General features: G+C 56.8%; 1 protein-coding gene across 1 annotated transcript in view; it reads right to left on the bottom strand.

Annotated features, from left to right (window-relative positions):
* The window catches only part of RAMP1 (receptor activity modifying protein 1), a 39,216-nt gene extending 23,342 nt beyond the window's left edge, over positions 1 to 15,874 (bottom strand). Inside the window, exons 1-2 of the mRNA XM_072961937.1 lie at positions 15,541 to 15,874; positions 4,938 to 5,076 (exon numbers count right to left, since the gene is read on the bottom strand). Coding sequence (XP_072818038.1) covers positions 4,938 to 5,076; positions 15,541 to 15,577 — 176 coding nt within the window. The 5' untranslated portion in view covers positions 15,578 to 15,874. The remainder of the gene's footprint in view (positions 1 to 4,937; positions 5,077 to 15,540) is intronic.
* Positions 15,875 to 18,667: the final 2,793 nt, after the last annotated feature.

Raw genomic sequence — 18,667 nt, 5'->3', positions numbered from 1 at the left:
CCGACTCTCTGCCTGTTGGTCGCCCACTTGGGGCCCTGCCCTCCCACTGGACACGGTGCTGCGGTCATGGTGATGGCCTCCCTGTGCACACCCGTGGCTCCTCCACCCTCCCTGCCTGGCCTTCTCTCTGGGTCCTTCTTCTTTTCTCTTACAGTCATTTGGACAAGCTTGTCTACCCCAAGACCCCCCAGCCTCCACTGTTCCAGGAGGACAGTGGCTCAAGCACCAGGCTTGGTATCCAAGGCAAATGGACCCCACCAAGCCCGCGGGATGTTGGTAGGGACAGAGATGGACGCTGAAGGCCACATCTAACCACAGAGCATCCCCACGCCTCCCCTGAGATGCAGAAGGGGGCACCGCGTGCCCTTGGGGAGCGTCAGGGGCTGGGACTTTGCAGCCTCCTTGTCAGCTGTGGCCCCAGGCAGGTGCAGCGGGATCGCCGTCGTTCCGCTGCTGACGTCAGTGTTCCGTGTGCAGCACGATGCCCAGCACACAGCAGGTGCGCAGCAGGTGCTGGCGTAATAACAACCTCTTCTCCTGGACTGAGGTAAGTGACGGCTAAGTGAGCATTCAGCAGGCAGGGAGGACCGTTTCTCTGGAGGAGAAACTAATGTTGTAGATGCAGGTAATATGAGGAAGGTTTGAAGAGGAACCATTTATAAAGGTCTGAGCAAAAGGCACAGGGAAACTCAGTGAAGGGTAAAGTGGCCTCTCGAATCACTGGGGGCAAAGGCGGGCTCGTTAATAAACAGGACAACTGGGCAGCTCATCTGGAAAACGACAGAATTTGCTTCATAGTTCACACTGCAAACCAGAATATACTCCAGACAGACCAGAGATTCAGAAGTCAGCCCGAAACCATACAAGCTTGAGAAGAAAAGCCGGGCAGGTTCCTCTGGAACCTGGAGGCAGGGAAGCGCTTTCTCACCATGACTCAGATCCAGAGGTGGTCAAAGACCGTGTGATCACATGAAGAAAATCACACGGCGCAGACATACTGGAAACAGACTTAAAAGACGACTAACAGGCTTGGAGACAGCATCTAATGTGTCCGCAGACAAAGGCCTAATGTCTCTTCTAACTTACACAGAACTCTTCAACAAGGACCAGAAGTGGTCCTGATAGAAGATGGGAAAAGACATGAACAAACAGCTTACAAAAAATTCCAAATGAGCACTCCACTGAGATACCATGTCTCATTCAGCAGACGGGCAAAGTGCGGAGGCTGACAGCAGCCCGTTAGCGAGGCTTGGGGAACCGGCCCCCCGCTGCTGGAGGGGTGCAGACCATCGACTCTGAAGACACAGCTCCAACAGTATGAACATGCACGTGCACGAGGTCACTCATTTCAACACCATCTGCAATTGGAAGCCACTGGAAAAATCGAGATGCCTCTTCATAGGAAAGTGGTTGAAAAACTAAGCATGACGGCATGTTATTCAGATACAAAGATGAACGGGAGCATTCTCCGTGCACTGATTAGGACTGACTTCCAGGACGCACTGCTGAGTGAGAAAGGAAAACCACAAGTGCAAAAAGGGTATCTATACCATAGTGTAGTGTCAGAACACCCACAGCACAGCATCGTGTAGGCGTGTCTGTGGTACAGTGTGAGTGTCTGTAGCATCATGTAGGTGTATCTGTGGTACAGTGTGTGTCTGTAGCATCGTGTAGGTGTGTCTGTCATAGTGTGTGTCTGTAGCATCGTGTAGGTGTGTCTGTGGTACAGTGTGTGTCTGTAGCATCGTGTAGGTGTGTCTGTGGTACAGTGTGTGTCTGTAGCATCGTGTAGGTGTGTCTGTGGTACAGTGTGTGTCTGTAGCATCGTGTAGGTGTGTCTGTGGTACAGTGTGTGTCTGTAGCATCATGTGAGCGTGTCTGTGGTGTAGTGTGAGCGCATCTGCGGTCTGGTGCAGAGAAGCGTGGTATAAGGTACCTGTAACAGAGAACAAGAGTATCTGTTGTACAGCGTACAGCGTGGTAAGACCGTCTGCAGTCTAGCATAAGAACGGCTATAGCACAGAGCAGAGTGCTGACAGCGCAGGATAGGACATCGCGTCTGCAGCACAGCGTGTCTGCACACCAAGTTGTGTGCGAGTATCTCAGACGGTGGGGGTTCAGTTTGGGGGAAAGCACATGCTTAGCATGTGCAAGGAGGTCCTGGGTTCAACCCCCAGTACTTCCTCTAAACATAAATTAATGAACCCAACCACCTCCCCTCCAAAGTGTAATAGAAAGAGATAAGCAAGATTAAAAAAATGAATATGCACAGTATGGTACGTGAGAGCACGGGACAGTACATTACACCACAGCACAGTGCATTTCATGTAAGAAAGAGGAGCATACAAGAAAAAAATACACACACCTGCCCATTTGTACAGAAGAAATGCAAGAAGGAAAAACCAGAAATGGATGAGATCAGCACCCACGGGGAGTGGGTGTGAGTGGGTGATGAGAGTGGAGACATGGAACGGGGAGTGGGGCTGAGGAAATGACCCTTCTCTGAATATACCTTTGAGGGAAACTGACTGAGAACCACAGTGTGATGGTCAGTTCTCTGTGTCCACTTGCCCCTTCCACCCACCCAGGCTGTGGTCCCGGTTCCTCAGCCAGAAACTCGTCTAAGTGCTGCTGGGGGTGTGTTGGAGATGTGGTTCATGCCGACCACCGGCTGTGAGTGAAGGAGCTGGTCCTTGATAATGTGGGTGGGCCTCATCTTCAATTGAAAGGCCTGAAGAGCAGGTTAAGAAATCGTGCCTCAAGGCTGCAGCATCAGCTCTGCCCACGAGCCTGCAGCCTCCGGCCCGCCCCACAGATTGCGGCCTGGCCAGCTCCCACAATCACGTAAACCAGTTCCCTAAAACAAAGCTCGTATATACAGCCTCTCCCTGTACCAAGGTTAAGGGATTCACTCCTGTTTTTCTCTCCTCTCGTGTTTGCGTGGTTTCATTGGTTGCATCTAAATCCCAGGTAGGAATACATGTGTATGTATATCTTGACTTCTGAACACCTTTAATTCTTTAATAAAAGGAACCAGGACTCCTTGGAGGAGTGGCTGATTCCAGGGCCGGGCAGAAAACGTACAAAATGAGCCTAGAACATCTTGTGATGCCAAAAAGTAAGGAAGTGCCCCAAAAGGATGGGTGGGGGCATGTCGAAAGGACACAAAAGCCAGTTTGAAGGTGCTGTCATGGCCAAAGCGGGGGCAGCTTCAGGACCCTCGTGACGGCACCGGACCCACCCAGATGATGTGGATAATCCCCCACCTCGAGGTCTCCTGGTCAGCACCCTAGTTCCACCTGCTATTTGCCTCTCCTTCCCGTGTGATGTAACATGTTCCCGGGTTCCAGGGACTAGGACGGCGGACCCAGGGACCCTTCTGCTGACCACAGCCCCCGGGGCTGGCTGGTCCCAGCTGACGTGCCAAGATGCTCTTATGATGACGACCTTTGCTTCTTCCTCTCTCAGTTGTCTTGATTTGCTTTTTAAATAAAGACATTTCCTAGCAACCTCACCCCCACCCCCTGCTTCTGTTTCCAGCTACATCACCACCTGGCTCAGTGTGGATGATGGCAACCTCTCTGTGGCCCGAGTGACAATGACTCCTGTTGGCACTTCAGACACTGTCCGCAGTGGCTTCATTTTGAGTAACACGTCATCATGGCTTCTTTCAGAATGTCACCTGCGTTACCTCTTCTGCTGGGCCACCGGTTTGGAAGCCGTCTACACAGACCACTTGCACAGAGCAGGGGGGAGGATGCCCTCCTCCAGGGACCCCCGCCGTGTCTTCCCTGGCTCATAAGAACGTGTCTTCTATAGTTTAAACACAAATCACTCAGCTGAGGCAGAGGCCTATTCGCCTAAAGAACAGGCTGTTCTGATTTTTAACAACCTGCCCCCCCACTTTGATGTCTAACTCATGATTGCTTTCTCAGCTCAGGAAATGAGACCCTGAAGTCTGGGAAGAGGCGGCTGAGAAGATGGAGAGTGAAGAGACCCCACCCGCTCAGCCTCCTCCCGTCCTGCTCAGGCCCCGGAGGAAAGCGCCGTCTGTGTGTGGACCGCGGGAGGGGCCGCCCGGGCGCCCAGCTCCTGGGCTGCGTGAGAAACCGACGTGCAGGTGCCGGGGCTGGAGCCCACGCACGCGCTGCGGGCCAGCCGCCAGCCTGTGGTCTCGGCCATTTGGGAGGATTTCTCTTTGTCCTGGCTCGCCCACTGGAGCCCCAGATGCCCCCGTGCCCTGAACGCTGGGGCAGAAACACAGCCAAGCACACTGACTGCAGACACGCCCCGTTCTGATCCCTGCTCCAGCAGACAGAGGAGCCTGCGTGGGAGAGCCCCCGACCCCTGAAGGGCCTGGGGCCCGAGAGGCCCGGGGTGCCGGGATGAGCCCTGTGGGGCAGGAAGGAGGCCATTTTGGCAGAAGGACCAAGTCAGGGAGGGGAAGGGGCTCAGCTCGAGCCATCCTCAGTGGGAAGCGTGGGCCACCCCATCGGTCCAGGAAGCTCCAAGCCCTGAACAAGGTGGGAATGTCAGCTTTGGTCTGATCTCGGGGATCGAGGAGGCTGTAGGGACATCCCTGCACGCTGGGTCACACTAGACCGTGTTCTCTGTGTCCCCCGACGCCGGCACTTGGATGGGCCGCAGGTGTCTCAGACTGGACAAAGCCCAAGGGAACGCTCCCCGTCTGCCACCTGAGGGCCACCTCTGTACAAGGCCCCGCCATCCACCTTGATCCCAGGGCATCATGGACACAGCCTCCTCCTGGCCCTCACTGTCCACACGCACCTGTCACCGGCACCCTCCTTTGCCCTCACTCTGCCCCCAGCTCACGGCCACATCTGTCACCCTGGACTGGTGAAGAGCTGCTCACCATGGCTTGGAATGAAATCCGGTCCCCAGACCCCAGCCCTGCCCCTCGGACACACGGGACTCACCCGATGGTCTTGCCCCAGTCGCACCACAGCGTCTCCCCGAGGACCTCCATGTCTGCCTGGAACTGGGCGAGGCAGGCGTCCTGAAGGAGAGCCCCGTAGCTGGCGTCCTGGCAGGCGGTGGCCGTCAAGAGGTGAGTCACTGCAACAACAGCCCCCGGACAGCCATCACACTCTGGCCTTGTCTGCCAGTCACATCCACTGGGGAACCCCACAGGGGAGCCGCCCTCCGCCTCTGAGGCCACCAGGATGCCCTGGGGTCTCCAAGTGATCCCTGTGGGCAGTAGAGGGGGGGTGGAATCTAGGTCCAATTGGATCATTTCATCATCAGTCACTTCAGGTCCCAGCAAAGGCCCTGCCTGCTCACGGCGGGTCTGACGATGCCTCCCTGTGCTCCGCCGGAGCCGGGGCCGGAGAGACGGAGCAGGGACCCCGGGTCGGGGAGGACTGTGGTCAGAGGGACCCCGATTCCTGAGAGGCACCTGGTGCGGCCTCTCTGCTGTCTGGAGGGCACAGCAAAGAGAAGTAGCGTGGGGCCCCTGGGGCTCCACGCTCCACTCCAGGGTCCGTGGGAGAAGCCTGAGGCCCGTGGATTCCAGCCGGACATGTGGGGGTGTGGGGGCAACTCCTTCATCTCCCGCATGTCAGCCACAGACTCCAGGCCGGACACATCTTGATGGTGGGGAGCAAAGCTAACCAAGCAACGTTTCACAGCCATGGAAGGACAGCCCTGGGGTTAATTACAGTCAAAACCCAAATGCAGGAGGGGCGCCGCAGCACAGAGGCGGGGGAGGCCAGACGCGGGAGTTCGAGAAGGCTCCGAGGCGCCCACCTGGAGGCGTCCTGGGGATGAGGCTGACCGCCAGGTCTGGGCAGGGCGGGCAGGACACCCTGGAAGCCAGTCAGACAGGGAGGATTCCCGGGGTTTTTAGCCAGAGAAACTGGGAGTCACGGTGGGTGGGGGGTGGGGGAGCTGACAGGCTGGCAATAGGAAAAGCTCGGAGGAGGAGGAGCCCCTAGGAGAGCAGGGCCCAGGCCCACCCCTCCTGGGAAGGGGGTGCCCCTTGGGTGTGCAGCAGGGAGGCTCCCAGGGGCGCTCGGGGGGCCGAGGAGGGAGACACTGCCCCTGCCCCCCGGAGCCTCCGTACCTACCTGAGTTCACTCCACTCCCAGCAGCCCAGGTGTGTCCCCCGCAGTGTCCGCAGGGACACAGCCAGTGCACCCGAGGACTCACGCCCCACCACTATCAGGCAGCCTCGGGGAAGGGGCTGCTCCGACCCTTACCGGGCAAGAAGGCCCTAAGAAAGCCCACCTGCCATGGACAGGTGGGGCTCCAGGGGCCCCAGGAGGCTCAGGAGGGCTTAGATGGCGACTCCTGGGAGGGAGTCCAGCTTCGTTCTGAGGGTCGCCCCTCTGTTTCCCGCCCCCACCCGCTCTCAGCATCCACCCTGAGCTTCCCGCCTGGACTGCCTCTCTCAGCCAAGCACAGGCCCAAGTGTGGCAGGTCCTCTGCTGCCTGTCCCCCGACCCCCACCTCTTCCTTTAGCGCCTCATTTAGGGCGGGATGATGGCTCCTTCTTTTCTCAGAGCCACTCTGCGCCCTCTCACCTCCCACTCTTTCTGATTCATGCGAACATCCTCCCTGGGTGCACAAGACAGAAAGCCACCGGGGGGTGTAGGCCCTGGAGGGACCTGACCCAAGTCCCTAGAGGGTTAGGCAAGCAGGGCCCACAGTCGTCCCCAGAGCCACTGCCGGGAGGCAGGTGCCGGGGGCCAGAGGCTGTGGGTCTGGTTTAACGGGCTCTGAGGGGTATGTCCCCAGGCCACACTTCCTCCTGTTAAGGTGTCCCTCTCTGGTGTGTTCCAGCCAGTCTCCTCCCGCTGTTCTCTGGGCTGCAGACCACAGCCACCTTCCCCGCCCGGCTGGCTCGGGCCCTCAGGGCCGCCCTGCCCTGCAGCCTGCCTGGTCCCGCTAGAGCCTGGCCAGCTCTGTCTCCCAGTGTCTGTGTCACCCCTGCCCTGGGCCGGCTGCAGGGCCTGCCCTGTGGCCTTGACCTGGCCTGGCTCCGGGCTGATCCCCGGGTGGGCAGCTCCCAGCTCTCTGTGAGCCACTCACTATCTGTCTCCCAAGGCTGGGACCTCTGCTCCGTGGGGACAGGCCCCCGCACCCCACGCCACTGCTGTCTTTCCTGCCCTGGGGGAGCCATTCCCCAGCTGGGATGAGGCTGAGCAAGCTGTTTGGGTGAATCTGGAAAGTGGTTTTATTTTCAAGTACAGGAGAACAACACTTTTTCTTTCTTTTTAATGCGCCTGATGTGGTTTCTTTCATTGAAAGATAGGCAATCTCATGGTTTTAAAACGGAATAAAATTGCCAAAAGTTGTAAAATCAGCTGTTTGGGGCCAGATGGGTTTCATTTCTGTATGACTGCAAATGACTCATTCACAACTTGTGTCTTTAAAAGGCTGTGTGCGAGGCTGCTGGGCGGACGGCATTCCTCCCTCCACGTGTCCAGGCAGGCCCTTCACTGGCATCGAGCGTCACTCAGGAGTTCAGTGAGCCTTTGGGGGAGCTCAGAGTAACAGCTCCCGCCCCTTGGCAGGGGCAAAGCCCCTGACATGGGAGAGACGGCAGGGAGTCCCGCCCTCAGGCAAGGGCCTGGGGCCAGAAAGGCCGGGCTGGGCTCCCCACCGGGCACCTCTGGGCTCCGAGGCATGAGGTTTTCTAGCAAGAGATAAGGACCCAGGAGTGAGGCCCTGGTCAGTCTCCTCTCACACCACCCTTGCTATCTCATGGTCTCATGGTTGCAGAGACAGAGCTCAGGCCCCACTGGGTCCTCCAGGAGCTGGGGTGATGGGTGGAGGCTGAGCCATGGGAAGGGCACCTGCTGGGGGGCCTGCTCGTCAGAGTGACCAGCTGCGGGCAGGACAGAGCCTCCTCTGGGGAGCCCGTGAGCCTCCAGGGACCCCAGCACATGGCCCTGACCTCCCAGGCCGGGCCCAGAGAAGGCTTCTTCACCTCTCGGCCACGGTTTCTTTATCTGTGAAGTGGGAACCTCTCTCACCAGATGGGTTAACAGGACTGCTTTCCAGAAGGTATGTTTACAGAATCAATCCCATCCCAAAATGAGTGGCCCGCTCCTGCGGGTTTTCAACGGGAGAGGCCCTTACTGACTTGCAGGACGCTCAGGACTGACCCCTGACTCCAGCAGGGGTGATGGGGAGGGGGCCGGAGGGGGAGGTGACAAAGGTGACCCTTCTGGAGGTGACGGACTTACATGCTTACTGTGTTGAGTTTACATGGGTGTACACATGACCCTCCAAGCTCTCCATTTTAAACATTTTGGCTTATTCTATGCCAATGATACCTCAATAAAAACAAAACTTCTGAAGGAAATGTCAGGACTGGTTATGTCTGAGTGGTGTGATTACAGATGATCATTATTTTCTGCCTTAGGCGCGTCTATATTTTCCACAGGTTAAAAAAATGCAATGTCTAAAATGCTATCTCTGTGTTCCGCCCGGACACTTTCCTAACGGCCATCGGAAAACTCCTCTCTCTGCTGTTCTTGCTGCAGCCGTGAATCATTCTCTGCTCAGCCAGCTGGGGCCAGCAGGGTAAAAACCACCCACTTCCAGGGCTCCCCTGGTTACAGCCACTTGGGAGCCAAATCCCCAGGAAGCCACATGCCTGGCCTGTCACTCAATGCCCCAGAGAATGATATACACAAAACCTGGTTTGAACATGTTGCCTTCAGCCTTTGTCTATCCTGGAAACAGAAAACAAAAACCCAAACAACAAATTGAAAAGCCAAAACCTCTGTGTGTCCAGTAAAAACTCTTACTCAACCCTCAAGGCCCAGTGAACTCTGACCGTGTACGTCGCACCATCTTCTGACTGCCACCAGGAACACGTCGTTAGCTGACCGCGGGCCCTGCGCCGCCTGCACACACAGCTCTGGCCCTCAGCAGGCTCTGGCTGACAGCACAGTCGGGGAGGAGACAGATGTGTGGGGGGACATCGCACTCCCGGCCAGGACTGCGCTCTTCACTCTCCGGTCTGCTCGGGCTTCTAGGAAGCTCAGAGTGGTCTGGGCCTCAGCCTTTCCTCAGCCAGTGTCTTGGCCGTGGTTCTCTCTCCTCACCTGTTAAAGACTCTTCGCTTCATCCTCTCTCGGAGGTTTGGTGACGTGACACCACATCATGTTTGGTTCCTTATGGCGCCTGAGGCTCTACCCAGAACCATATTTCTACTCTTTTTGGAAGCAAGTTGTATAAATGGGAAGATGCAGACCAGGCTCTAGATCGGCTGTGCACCGATTCTAGAAGGCCGTGGCTTCCCCTCCCATTGCCACGTGCTGGGACAGCCCACCGAGGCTGGTGGCAACCACATCTCACGGGGCAGGTCCTGTCCTAAGCCCTCTACAGGCACCTGCCTGTTCAATCCTCGCAAATAAGCAACAGGGCAGGTGTTACTATTCTCTCGTTTTACAGATGGGGGCGGGGCCCGGAGAGGTTAAGTCGCCTGCCCAGAGTCACACAGCCCAGAACAGTGGAGCTGGGGTGCAACCCCGGCATGCTCATCTCACATGCGGGACAGATGGTGAGGGCGGCCACCTCAGTGCCCAGACCCCGCAAACAGCCCCAAGGCTGCAGATGACCAGTGTCTGCTGAGGTTCTGGGACTCTCGAGCCAAGGCATCTCTGCAGGCTGGCTTCCTCGGGGCCATCGCCACGAGAGCGGCCTGGAGGGGTCTCGCTGGAGATGCAGGAGTCCCATGCATGGGTGCCACTGGCCATCTCACACTGACGCCTGGGGGTGTGTAGGAGCCCGGGGAACTGGGTGGACGATTCTGGCAAAGGAGCGCGGGCTGAAGGGATCAAGAGGTGCCCCCAAGGATCGAAAGGTCAGACCAAGAGTCAACAGCCGAGCTGCCCGTCCTCCCGGCACCAGGTCCTCCGAGCCCCGCAGGGCCAGCACTGTCCACCCAGGCAGGTACAGCTGGATCAAGCCCATCACAGCCGCCAAAATCACTGGTGTCCTTAGGGCAAGTGGCACCCTCAGAGGAGGGCAAAAGGATTTTCATGAGTTTTTAAACTCATTTCAACACGTGGCCTGCTAAAGGAGTCTGTCTTTGCACGTTTTCTGGTGCACAGTGCGGTGGTGCAGGTGTGTAATTTAGAAATGACTCACTGCGCAGTGATGGGGGGAGCACATCCCAGGGACTTCACTGGCAGCTGCAGGGCCTGGAGGGCCTGGAGACGGCTTCTCCAGGGGATGGCGAGCCCGGGCCCCACAGGAGGAGCTCCTCAGCTCCCCCGAGGGCCCGTTCCTGCCGCCCTCACATCTGGTTCTCCTGAACGGGTTCCTTCGGTCGCCATGTCCCACCCTCATGGGCTGGAGGGTGCGGTGGTCCCTGAGCGTCTCCCCACTGCGGGCTCCCCTCTGTCCCGCTGAACTTCCTCTGAGCTCTTCCCTCTCCCCTCTCTGTCCCGCCTAAGGTCCTCTCTCTTCAGGAGGTCAGCTGGTCCCTCTCACCCCCCCCCCAAGATGCTCTCCATCCCTGGCAAGAGGGTTCCTGACTCGGCCCTCCTCTGAGCAGGGAACAGAACAATCTTTTCAATAAATGATGCCAATCTTGCCTCAAAGCCCTCCTCCCCGTCATGCTCCAGTCACAAAGCCTTCCAGAAAGTTCCAAGAACCAAAGCCTTTGCCTAACTGGTCTTGTGCTCCAGAGGCTCTTTCCCACCCCTTGGGGCTCGAGATCGGGGCCTCGCCTCCTGAGGTTCCCTTCCTTCTGCACAGACAGCGCCGTTCACACCTGTGCTCATACGGAGCAGGGCTTCTCAGCCTTGGCACCACGGACGTGCTGTGCTGGGTGACTTCCTGGGGGGCTGTAGTCTGTGCGCCCCTGGCTTCCACCTCCTAGAACCCCACTTCCAGTCATGACACCATGTGGCCCCCTTGAGTCGTGTATCAGGCAGGAGTTACCAGGAGAAACAGCTTAGAGCCTCCCCAGGACTCCCTCACCTGCCCAGCTATCCAGCCCGTCACCCCCCCACCCCAGACGGACCCCTGGCACCTCCTGGAGGTAATGAAGGCACAGGCAGAGAGCGCCAGCCTGGGCTGTTAGTGCCGCCAGGTTTCTGTTTAACTCACTATGCTTTTTAGGTCTCTTCCCCGCAACGTGGGGTTTTGCTATGTGACACGTGAGCTGCTTCCGTTCCCGGCGAGAGCTGGCCTGAGTAGGTGACAACATGGCTTTACTGTCCAATCATTTGCTTGGGAAAACTGCTCTCTGCCCTCCAGGCGACGTCTGGCTCAGAGAGCCCCTCCTGGGTGGCCTCTCGGTGCAGGGCTGCAGAGCCCTGGGGGGCCTGGGTGGCGCTGCCCAGGTTGGCTGCACCCCCGCCCCGTGGCATGGCTGTGCCACTCTGCTCCCTGCCCCTGTGGTTTCCAGCGAACTCAGCTGTCTCAGGAGACGTGGACAGGAGGGACCTAGAGGCGGGCTGACTGGAGTCCAAGCACAGCACACAGGGAGGCACCGCCAGTGTGGTGCGATGAGGGCTCTGAGGGGGACACATAGGGGGCAAAGAAGAGGGTGACCCACCCCAGCGGTGGTGGGTGGGGGTGGTCAGGAAAGGCTTCCCCAGGGGTGGGGCACGTCGCTGGGCGAGGCGTGCAGGTGGTGCTGGCCCTGCGGGGCCTGTGGGACACCGGCAGGTGGGAGGTGAGGACGGCTGGGGCTTCTGGCCTCCGGTCCCAGAGAACCCACCGCGGGAACTCCACGCGGGCGGGCGGGAGGGACGGAGCACGGTAGAGGGAAATAAAGGAGACTCTGTGAGGCCCGAGGAATACGTAAGAAAGGCTTGGCCATGATGCCCAGGCCCACGGGCCCTGCTCCCCTGCCGAGTCCTGGCCACGGACCCTGCTGCTCCCATGAAGCTGCTTAGAATCTGTGTTTTGAATGATGACTGAAGTGATGTCTTTCGATGTCAAAGAAAATACCAAAATAAAACAATCTCAGGGAAAAAGAATTCTTCTCTACGGACAATAACAGCATTATGTTACAAAGAATAAGTTCTTGTTTAGGTTGGGAGCCTCCTCTCGCCGCTGTGTTGACACAACCCTCCTAACTAAGAACAAAGTTCTCTGGAACCCAGCCCCAAGGTCGGGCATCCCGGAGGGAGGGGGGAGGGCTGGTGCCCAGGACATCCCTCCAGGGGCTGTGTGTGTGTGTGTGTGTGTGTGTGTGTGTGTGTGTGTGTGTCTGTCTGTCTGTCTGGGGGCAGGGGCTGGTGGCGGGCTGGGGACTGGGTGGTCCTATCAGCATGCACTTGCCAGGGGCGGGTGGCACAGGGCTGGCAGAGGTACGAGGGCTGCAGCGGCCGCCCGGCCCATCTCCCTTCCCCTCTCCCCAGCAGCTCTGCAGCGTCTCCTCCTTCAGGTCTTTCCTGTGTCCCAAGTAGAACAAGGGGCTCTTGGCAAGTCCCCACAGCCTTGTGCCCTTCTCAGAGCCCACCAGGTGTTTGCCACCCTCCAGGCACTGACTTGCCAGGGACTCACCCAGCTCACAAGCAAGGGGGTCACAGGGTTGACACGTCCACCTCTCAGGCTCAATTGAGGCGCCTGAAAGGCTGTGTCGTCCTGGACAGATGCCCCCGCCCCCACCCCAGGGGCTCCCAGGATGGGATCTGACAGCTCGACTCTTTCGGATCCAGCAGAGAGGAGTCAGTCTCCCCCCAGGGCTCCGGCAGAGACCGAACTGTGCTGCCTGGGTCCCACGCCCGTCTCTGAGATGACCCTGCAGGCAGGCCTGGGCCAGGGCCCACCGAGGGGAGCCTGCGGTGCCAGGTGAACCTCCAGAAAGACGGGCTCTGTGCCCGAAGGAGTAGGGTGCTGGTGGCCAAACCCACGAGGCTCCACTCACTGGAATTTACAGCACTCAGGGCCCCCCATCACACACTCTGCCAGACACCACTTCTAACTGAGCAGAAGCTGGGGAATTGCTCTTCTCTCGGGGGAAGGAAATCGGGAGGAATAGACCTTCCCAACCAGCCACTTGCCTTAAGTAAAGATTCCACCTAAACTATTTCCTTGATGTGTTGCTTACCACCGCTTCCAACGTGGATATAAATATTTCCCAACAAGCCTGGCCTGGGACTGACAACACGCACACTGACTGGCATGCACCTATGGAAGGAAGACAAAAATCCACAGATTCCTCTCTGCAGCTAAACACACAGAGAGGGTAAACAAACACGCTGACTTGATTAGTGAAAAAGAATCCTTCGGATTTGGACTCCAGGATTGGAACTGCCTCCAGACTTAACACAGCATGACAAGCCGAGGAGTCCCATCTACTCCACTTCCTGTATGTTCTAAGTCGGTTCCAAACGGTTATATCTGTATTTATATAAACTCACATATTTCAATAATGCAGCAGCCTTGCAACGAACCCCCAACACGCCCAGCACGCAGGGAGGGTGAGTGTTTCCCAGGACAGACGACAGATGAGCTTATATAAGTCAGAGCCAGTCACAAATAAACTTACTTACAAAACAGAAACAGACTCACAGACATAGAAAATAAACTTATGGTTACCAAAGGGGACGGGGGGAAGGGATAAATTAGGATTTGGGGATCAGCAGATTAAAAACTACTACATGCAAAGTAGATAAACAAGGCCCTACCGTATAGCAAGGGAACTCTATTTGATAGCTTGTAATAACCTATAATTTAAAAGAATATAAAAAAGAACATGGATGTGTATAACTGAATCACTGTGCTGTACACCAGAAACAAGCACAGTGTTGTAAATCAACTGTACTTAAAAAGAAAAAGAAAAAAAAAAAGACAGGGTCAGTGAGCACTCGCAAGTAAAGCAGGCTGAAAACACAGGCGCTTAAAACAAAGTCATCATAAACTAACGCTGGGTCCTCTCGAAATGCCATTCTTTTCTGATTGATGAAAAACAAGAAATTCCACATTGCCATTCTGGGCAGCAAAATCACCAAGGGGCTGTAGCTAATGCTACCACTTGGGGAGAAAACTGTGTGCTCCTGTAATTCTAATTGCCACTGGGCTCCCATGACACTCAGTTACTGATAACTTCATAAAGCCGTGTTTACTTTTCCATGATGGAACGTTAGCCAGACCTCTCAGAATAATGTTAAGATTACAGGACTTTGAACTTCCACCAGAACATGCACCATTTTCTTGGTAAACAAGTCTTCATATGTGATCATGACCTAGTGTTTTATTTACACAAGCTTTAGAGGGTGCAGCCTCTGGACAGCAGTCAAGAGCATTTATTTATGTTTAAAAAATGAGACTACCCAGCTCTCTACTTTGCTAACAGAGAAATGTTCGTGCCTTGGGAGACTAAATCAGTAAGTTCCACAGCAAACCCACAGATCCTAATGCAGAAGAAGACAGTAATACTGTTAAGATTTTGCTTTTCATGTAACTTCAGCCAGAACACTGAAGCGGCAAGGTCAGTGTTCAGGTTACATTCTGCGGAAGCAGATGCGAAGGGTTTTACGCAGAGCCAACACTCCTTGGTGAGGTGTACAATTAAGACTCCTCTGCAGCCCTCAGTCCCCTCTCCTCCCAGCGTCCGGGGATCTCCACAGACAAGCCACACTGCCCCAGGCTGCTTGCCCAGCAGCTACGGGAAGCCGGGAAGCCGGGAAGCGCGGCGTCAGCCCTGCACCGCGGGGGCCTGTGCAGCAGGTGTTTCTGACCAGCATCACCTGTTCAGGGGCTGGGACATAAGTATCAGTAGTGACTGGGGGGGGGGGCCCTCCCAGGGCCACCGGAGTTTCCCACTTTAAGCGACCTATTTAGTTTTTGTTAAAAGGTAACTAAATACACAAAATAAATCCAATAATTAAAGGCGTTTGGAAAGGTTGCTTAGCATTTTATGAAAACATTGTGGAGAGGAAAGTGAAGATGCCAATTTCTTGCTAAATTTTGGTATGTCTGGTGCACGTACATTCCTGTCACCACTGGCTTTCAGTTTGTAATCTCTCTTTAAACAGAAAGCCTAGTGTGTCTGGCCACCTCACCAAGAGGCCCCCTTTGGACTTCTATGAGCCAGAAGTGCCAAGTTAACAAGTCAACAAACAAACAAACAAAGCTGTGGAAAGGCCTCCCGAGCGGACCGCTGGCATCATTTCTGCAAAGGGCATCTGCAAAGGAGGCTTATTTGCAAATCAGCGACTGCGGTCTGTGACAGTCAGAGTTCAAGTTTTGACTAATTTTCTAGATAAACGGCCCATGGTTCTAATTCCGAAATCCTCCATCCGCAAGGTGCCTGTGCCCGCACCGCGAACGTGCGGCAGCTCGGAGCCGGAGCACGCAGAGGTGCGGGAAGGGGCGGCGCGCGCGGCCGACGTGTCCTGCCGAGCGGCGGGTTCCCGGTGCGGGTGCGGGGTCGCCCGCGCCGTCGCCTTGCAGAGCTCCCCGGCTCGCGCGACGCCTCCGAAGCGGCCTCTGTCTTCCCGAGGGAGGCGCCGCCGCGCGGAGCCCCGCCCGCAACCCCGCACCCGTCGCGCGCGGAGCCTCCCCCCGAGCCCGGGCGGCCGGGACCCCGGCCCTACTCACCCAGGAGCGGCCAGAGGCCGCGCAGGCCCGGGGCCATGGCGCGCGCTGCCGAGGACGGAGCCCGCCGGGGACCGAGCCCGCCGAGGACGACGGAGCCCGCCGGGAGGCGCGCCGGGGGCGGGGGCGGAGGCGGGAGGCGGCGGGCGCGCGGCCAGGCCCACTGCGGGCCCGGCGGGGAAAGGGGGCGCCGGGACCCGGCCCTGAGGGCTGGCAGCAGGGGAGTCGGGCTGGCAGGTGCCGGCCGGGACGCTGGGCAAGAGGCTGAAGCCGCGAGGCGACCCGACCCTCGGCGAGTAGCCCGGACAGCGCAGAGCGAGCTGGGGGCCCGGCCGGGAAGGCTGCGGATGCTCCTTAAGTGTTTGCCAAACAAATGGACAGTTTCAACTAGGGAGGGTCTCTAGTTGCGTCATCTCAGTCCCCTGGCACCATCCCTCCTCCTCTCCCTAGGTTGTGCCCGCCCACCCCTACCACGGAGGTCTGCTCTGCAAAAGGCCAAGGCCACCTTTGCTCATGTACCTCTCCCAGGGTGCAGGCACTGGGGATCCTGAGAGGACAAAACCAGCCCCAGCACTTGGGGACAGTCATAGTAATCAAGAAAGGTACACTGAGGAACTGGAATAGCAGGATGAGGAACGGTGTGGGTGCAGGGAGGAGGGGCATGAAAGGAGGTATGAGCGAAGGTCCTGGGGCCAGAGGGAAGAGGGCTCTTTAGGGGGACAGAAAGGAGGCCCCAGTGAACTTGCTGCCTAGAATGGGTGGTGACAGGTAGAGGAGGCTGTGAGGGCCTCGGATGTCATTCTGACTGAATTTGTGTAGAAAGAGAAGGGCCCCCTGGGGTGACACCTGAGAGCCCTGGGGAGGCCCAAGGCAAAAGGAGGTTTCCCTACACATAGGTCTGACCTGGAGACATAAATTTGGGAGACATCAGCCCCGGGTAGCTGAGCTGAGCTGGGCTGTCTAAACTCCACTGCACCTTGCAGTGGTTCCTTCTTGTAACATTCAGCTGCAATGAGAACCCAGCAATTGAGTAAATTTATGCTCATGCTAACGAATCAACCACTGATACTGCCCTTGGGAGGGGGAAGAATCATAGTGTAATGGTCACATCTTTGTGACTGAAGCTTCAGACTTTAGCAGAGTGCCTAATGCAGGATTCTGCGGTCAGTCTGTGTGGACTGAACACTTCCCCAGGCCAAATGAAAGGGAACAGGGCCACCTGCCGGCAGCCCAGAGGACGGAGGCTGCTGACAACCAGGGGGTCTGGGAGGGCACTCAGGACCAGCATGCCTACCACCCGGGGGCCCAAATTGTCCTGAGGGTTCTGTATCAGATGGTGGGGGAGGGCACATGCTCTCTTAACTTGAGCAGCCCCTCTTTCCAAACCTTAGGGAGATACACCCCAGCAGGTGGCCTGGCCTCCCTCACTTTATTCATTTAAGAGACATTCGAGTCTACTCTGCAAGCCTGTGCTGGGAACCAGTGCAGGGCCTTTCCTTCAGCTGGTGACTCAAGTGAGGAGCACTCAGCCACACGGATGCTCATACAGGGACCACACATGTGGGGCCTGCAGGCCGGACTGAAGGGCGGTGACCGGGACCAGCTGGCTGCGAAAGGCACGGCTCAGGGAGGTAAGCGGGGCCCCAGCCCAAGCCAGGGACAGGCCCACTGTGATCCCTGTCCTGGGAGATGGCCAGCCCCCGGAAGAGGGAAGAGCAGGCATCTCTGCTGCTCAGACTTGCTCTCCACTCCCCTTTCAGCCACACTCCCCACCCGTGGCGTGTGGGCCTCTCTGCATCTTCACGTGGTCGGGCCCTTGCTTCATTACCCAAGGCGCCTGGGACGCCTGCACTTTCATCGTGGGGCTCAGGCTCGGCAGGAGCCATTCTTGACAACAGTTTCTCTGAGGCTCAAGCGCAACAGGAAGCAAGGTCTGGGTGGGGAAGCCCGCCCCCATTTTTCTCCATTTTCTCACACACCCCTCCCTAACAGATACATGTACTTAACAAGACAAAGCACATTTCTCAAGTTCACGTTCTTTAGAAGTTCACAGTTCTCTTGGGAATGAATGCCAAAGCAGGAGGTATATACATCATGGCACTTTCTCTGATGGCTTTCGTATCTGCACCTTGGGTCTAGGTGGGATATACCCCAGTAGTTACTGAGTTCTCCTTTCTGCAAAGGTACGAAAATGGAACAAACTCTAACTTGTCCCTACAGCTACGACACATAACCTAAGAGCTGACAATTTTGCCTTGGCTAGATTTTGTCTGATGTATTTGTGTTTCTAGCTGATAGCACGGAAAATCATTCCTCTCCCTGGGCACCTCCATCTAGATGGATGCTATGTTAAACACTGGAAGAGTTGAGACAATGGCCGAATGCTTGGTAGCGTCACAGACACAATCTAGATACAGGTTAGCAAGACCTGGTTAACACTACTAAAAATTCAAAATTAACAAAAGACTTCTGCTTCCAGCCACGATGAAGAGGGACTGGACTTACCACCCCACCCAACCTAAAAAACTGGTGGAACAACAGCTGGCTCGCAGGTCGTGCAGAACAGGGACCCCTAGGAGCAGGGAAACAAGGGAGGCGAGCTCTGTGGCTGCTCACTGCCCACACTTTCCACACACACGGGAGGTAGGAGACTCCAGAGCCTGGGGTCCCCTCGTTGAGGAGACAGAGATGGAGGCCGGGGAAGCCAAGGCACCTAGAGCTGGCAGGACTCCAGAGCACAGGAGAGGCGAGAGCTGCACAGAGATCGTAGAGGGGTCCCCTCGAGTCTCTGCTGAGTGTGATCAGCCCACGCACACAGGACACCACCCGAGGCAGGAGAACTGAGCACTGGCAAGGAGCAGGCTGGAACAATCCCTGAGAGCTCACAGGGCCTGGAAAAGCTCCAGTTCCACCAACCATACTGGAAAAGCCTTGAGACGAGCAGAGCAGCAGAGGGAGTAATCAGTGCTGCCTTTGTAGAGGCTGCCCCGGGGCGACCTAAGGAAGCTTAGAAGCAAGAACTGACAACATCAGACGATCTCCAAGCAGCTGCGATGTCTCAGAGCAGAGACTCAAGGAATAAAAAGAACAAAGCACCAGGGAGCTGTGACACAACGTGGCTTCACGTGTG

Source organism: Vicugna pacos, chromosome 5 (genome assembly GCF_048564905.1).
Source record: "Vicugna pacos chromosome 5, VicPac4, whole genome shotgun sequence".
NCBI classification, from domain to species: domain Eukaryota; kingdom Metazoa; phylum Chordata; class Mammalia; order Artiodactyla; family Camelidae; genus Vicugna; species Vicugna pacos.
The sequence above is the reverse complement of the archived record's forward strand: the minus strand, read 5'-3'. Positions and strand labels throughout refer to the sequence as shown.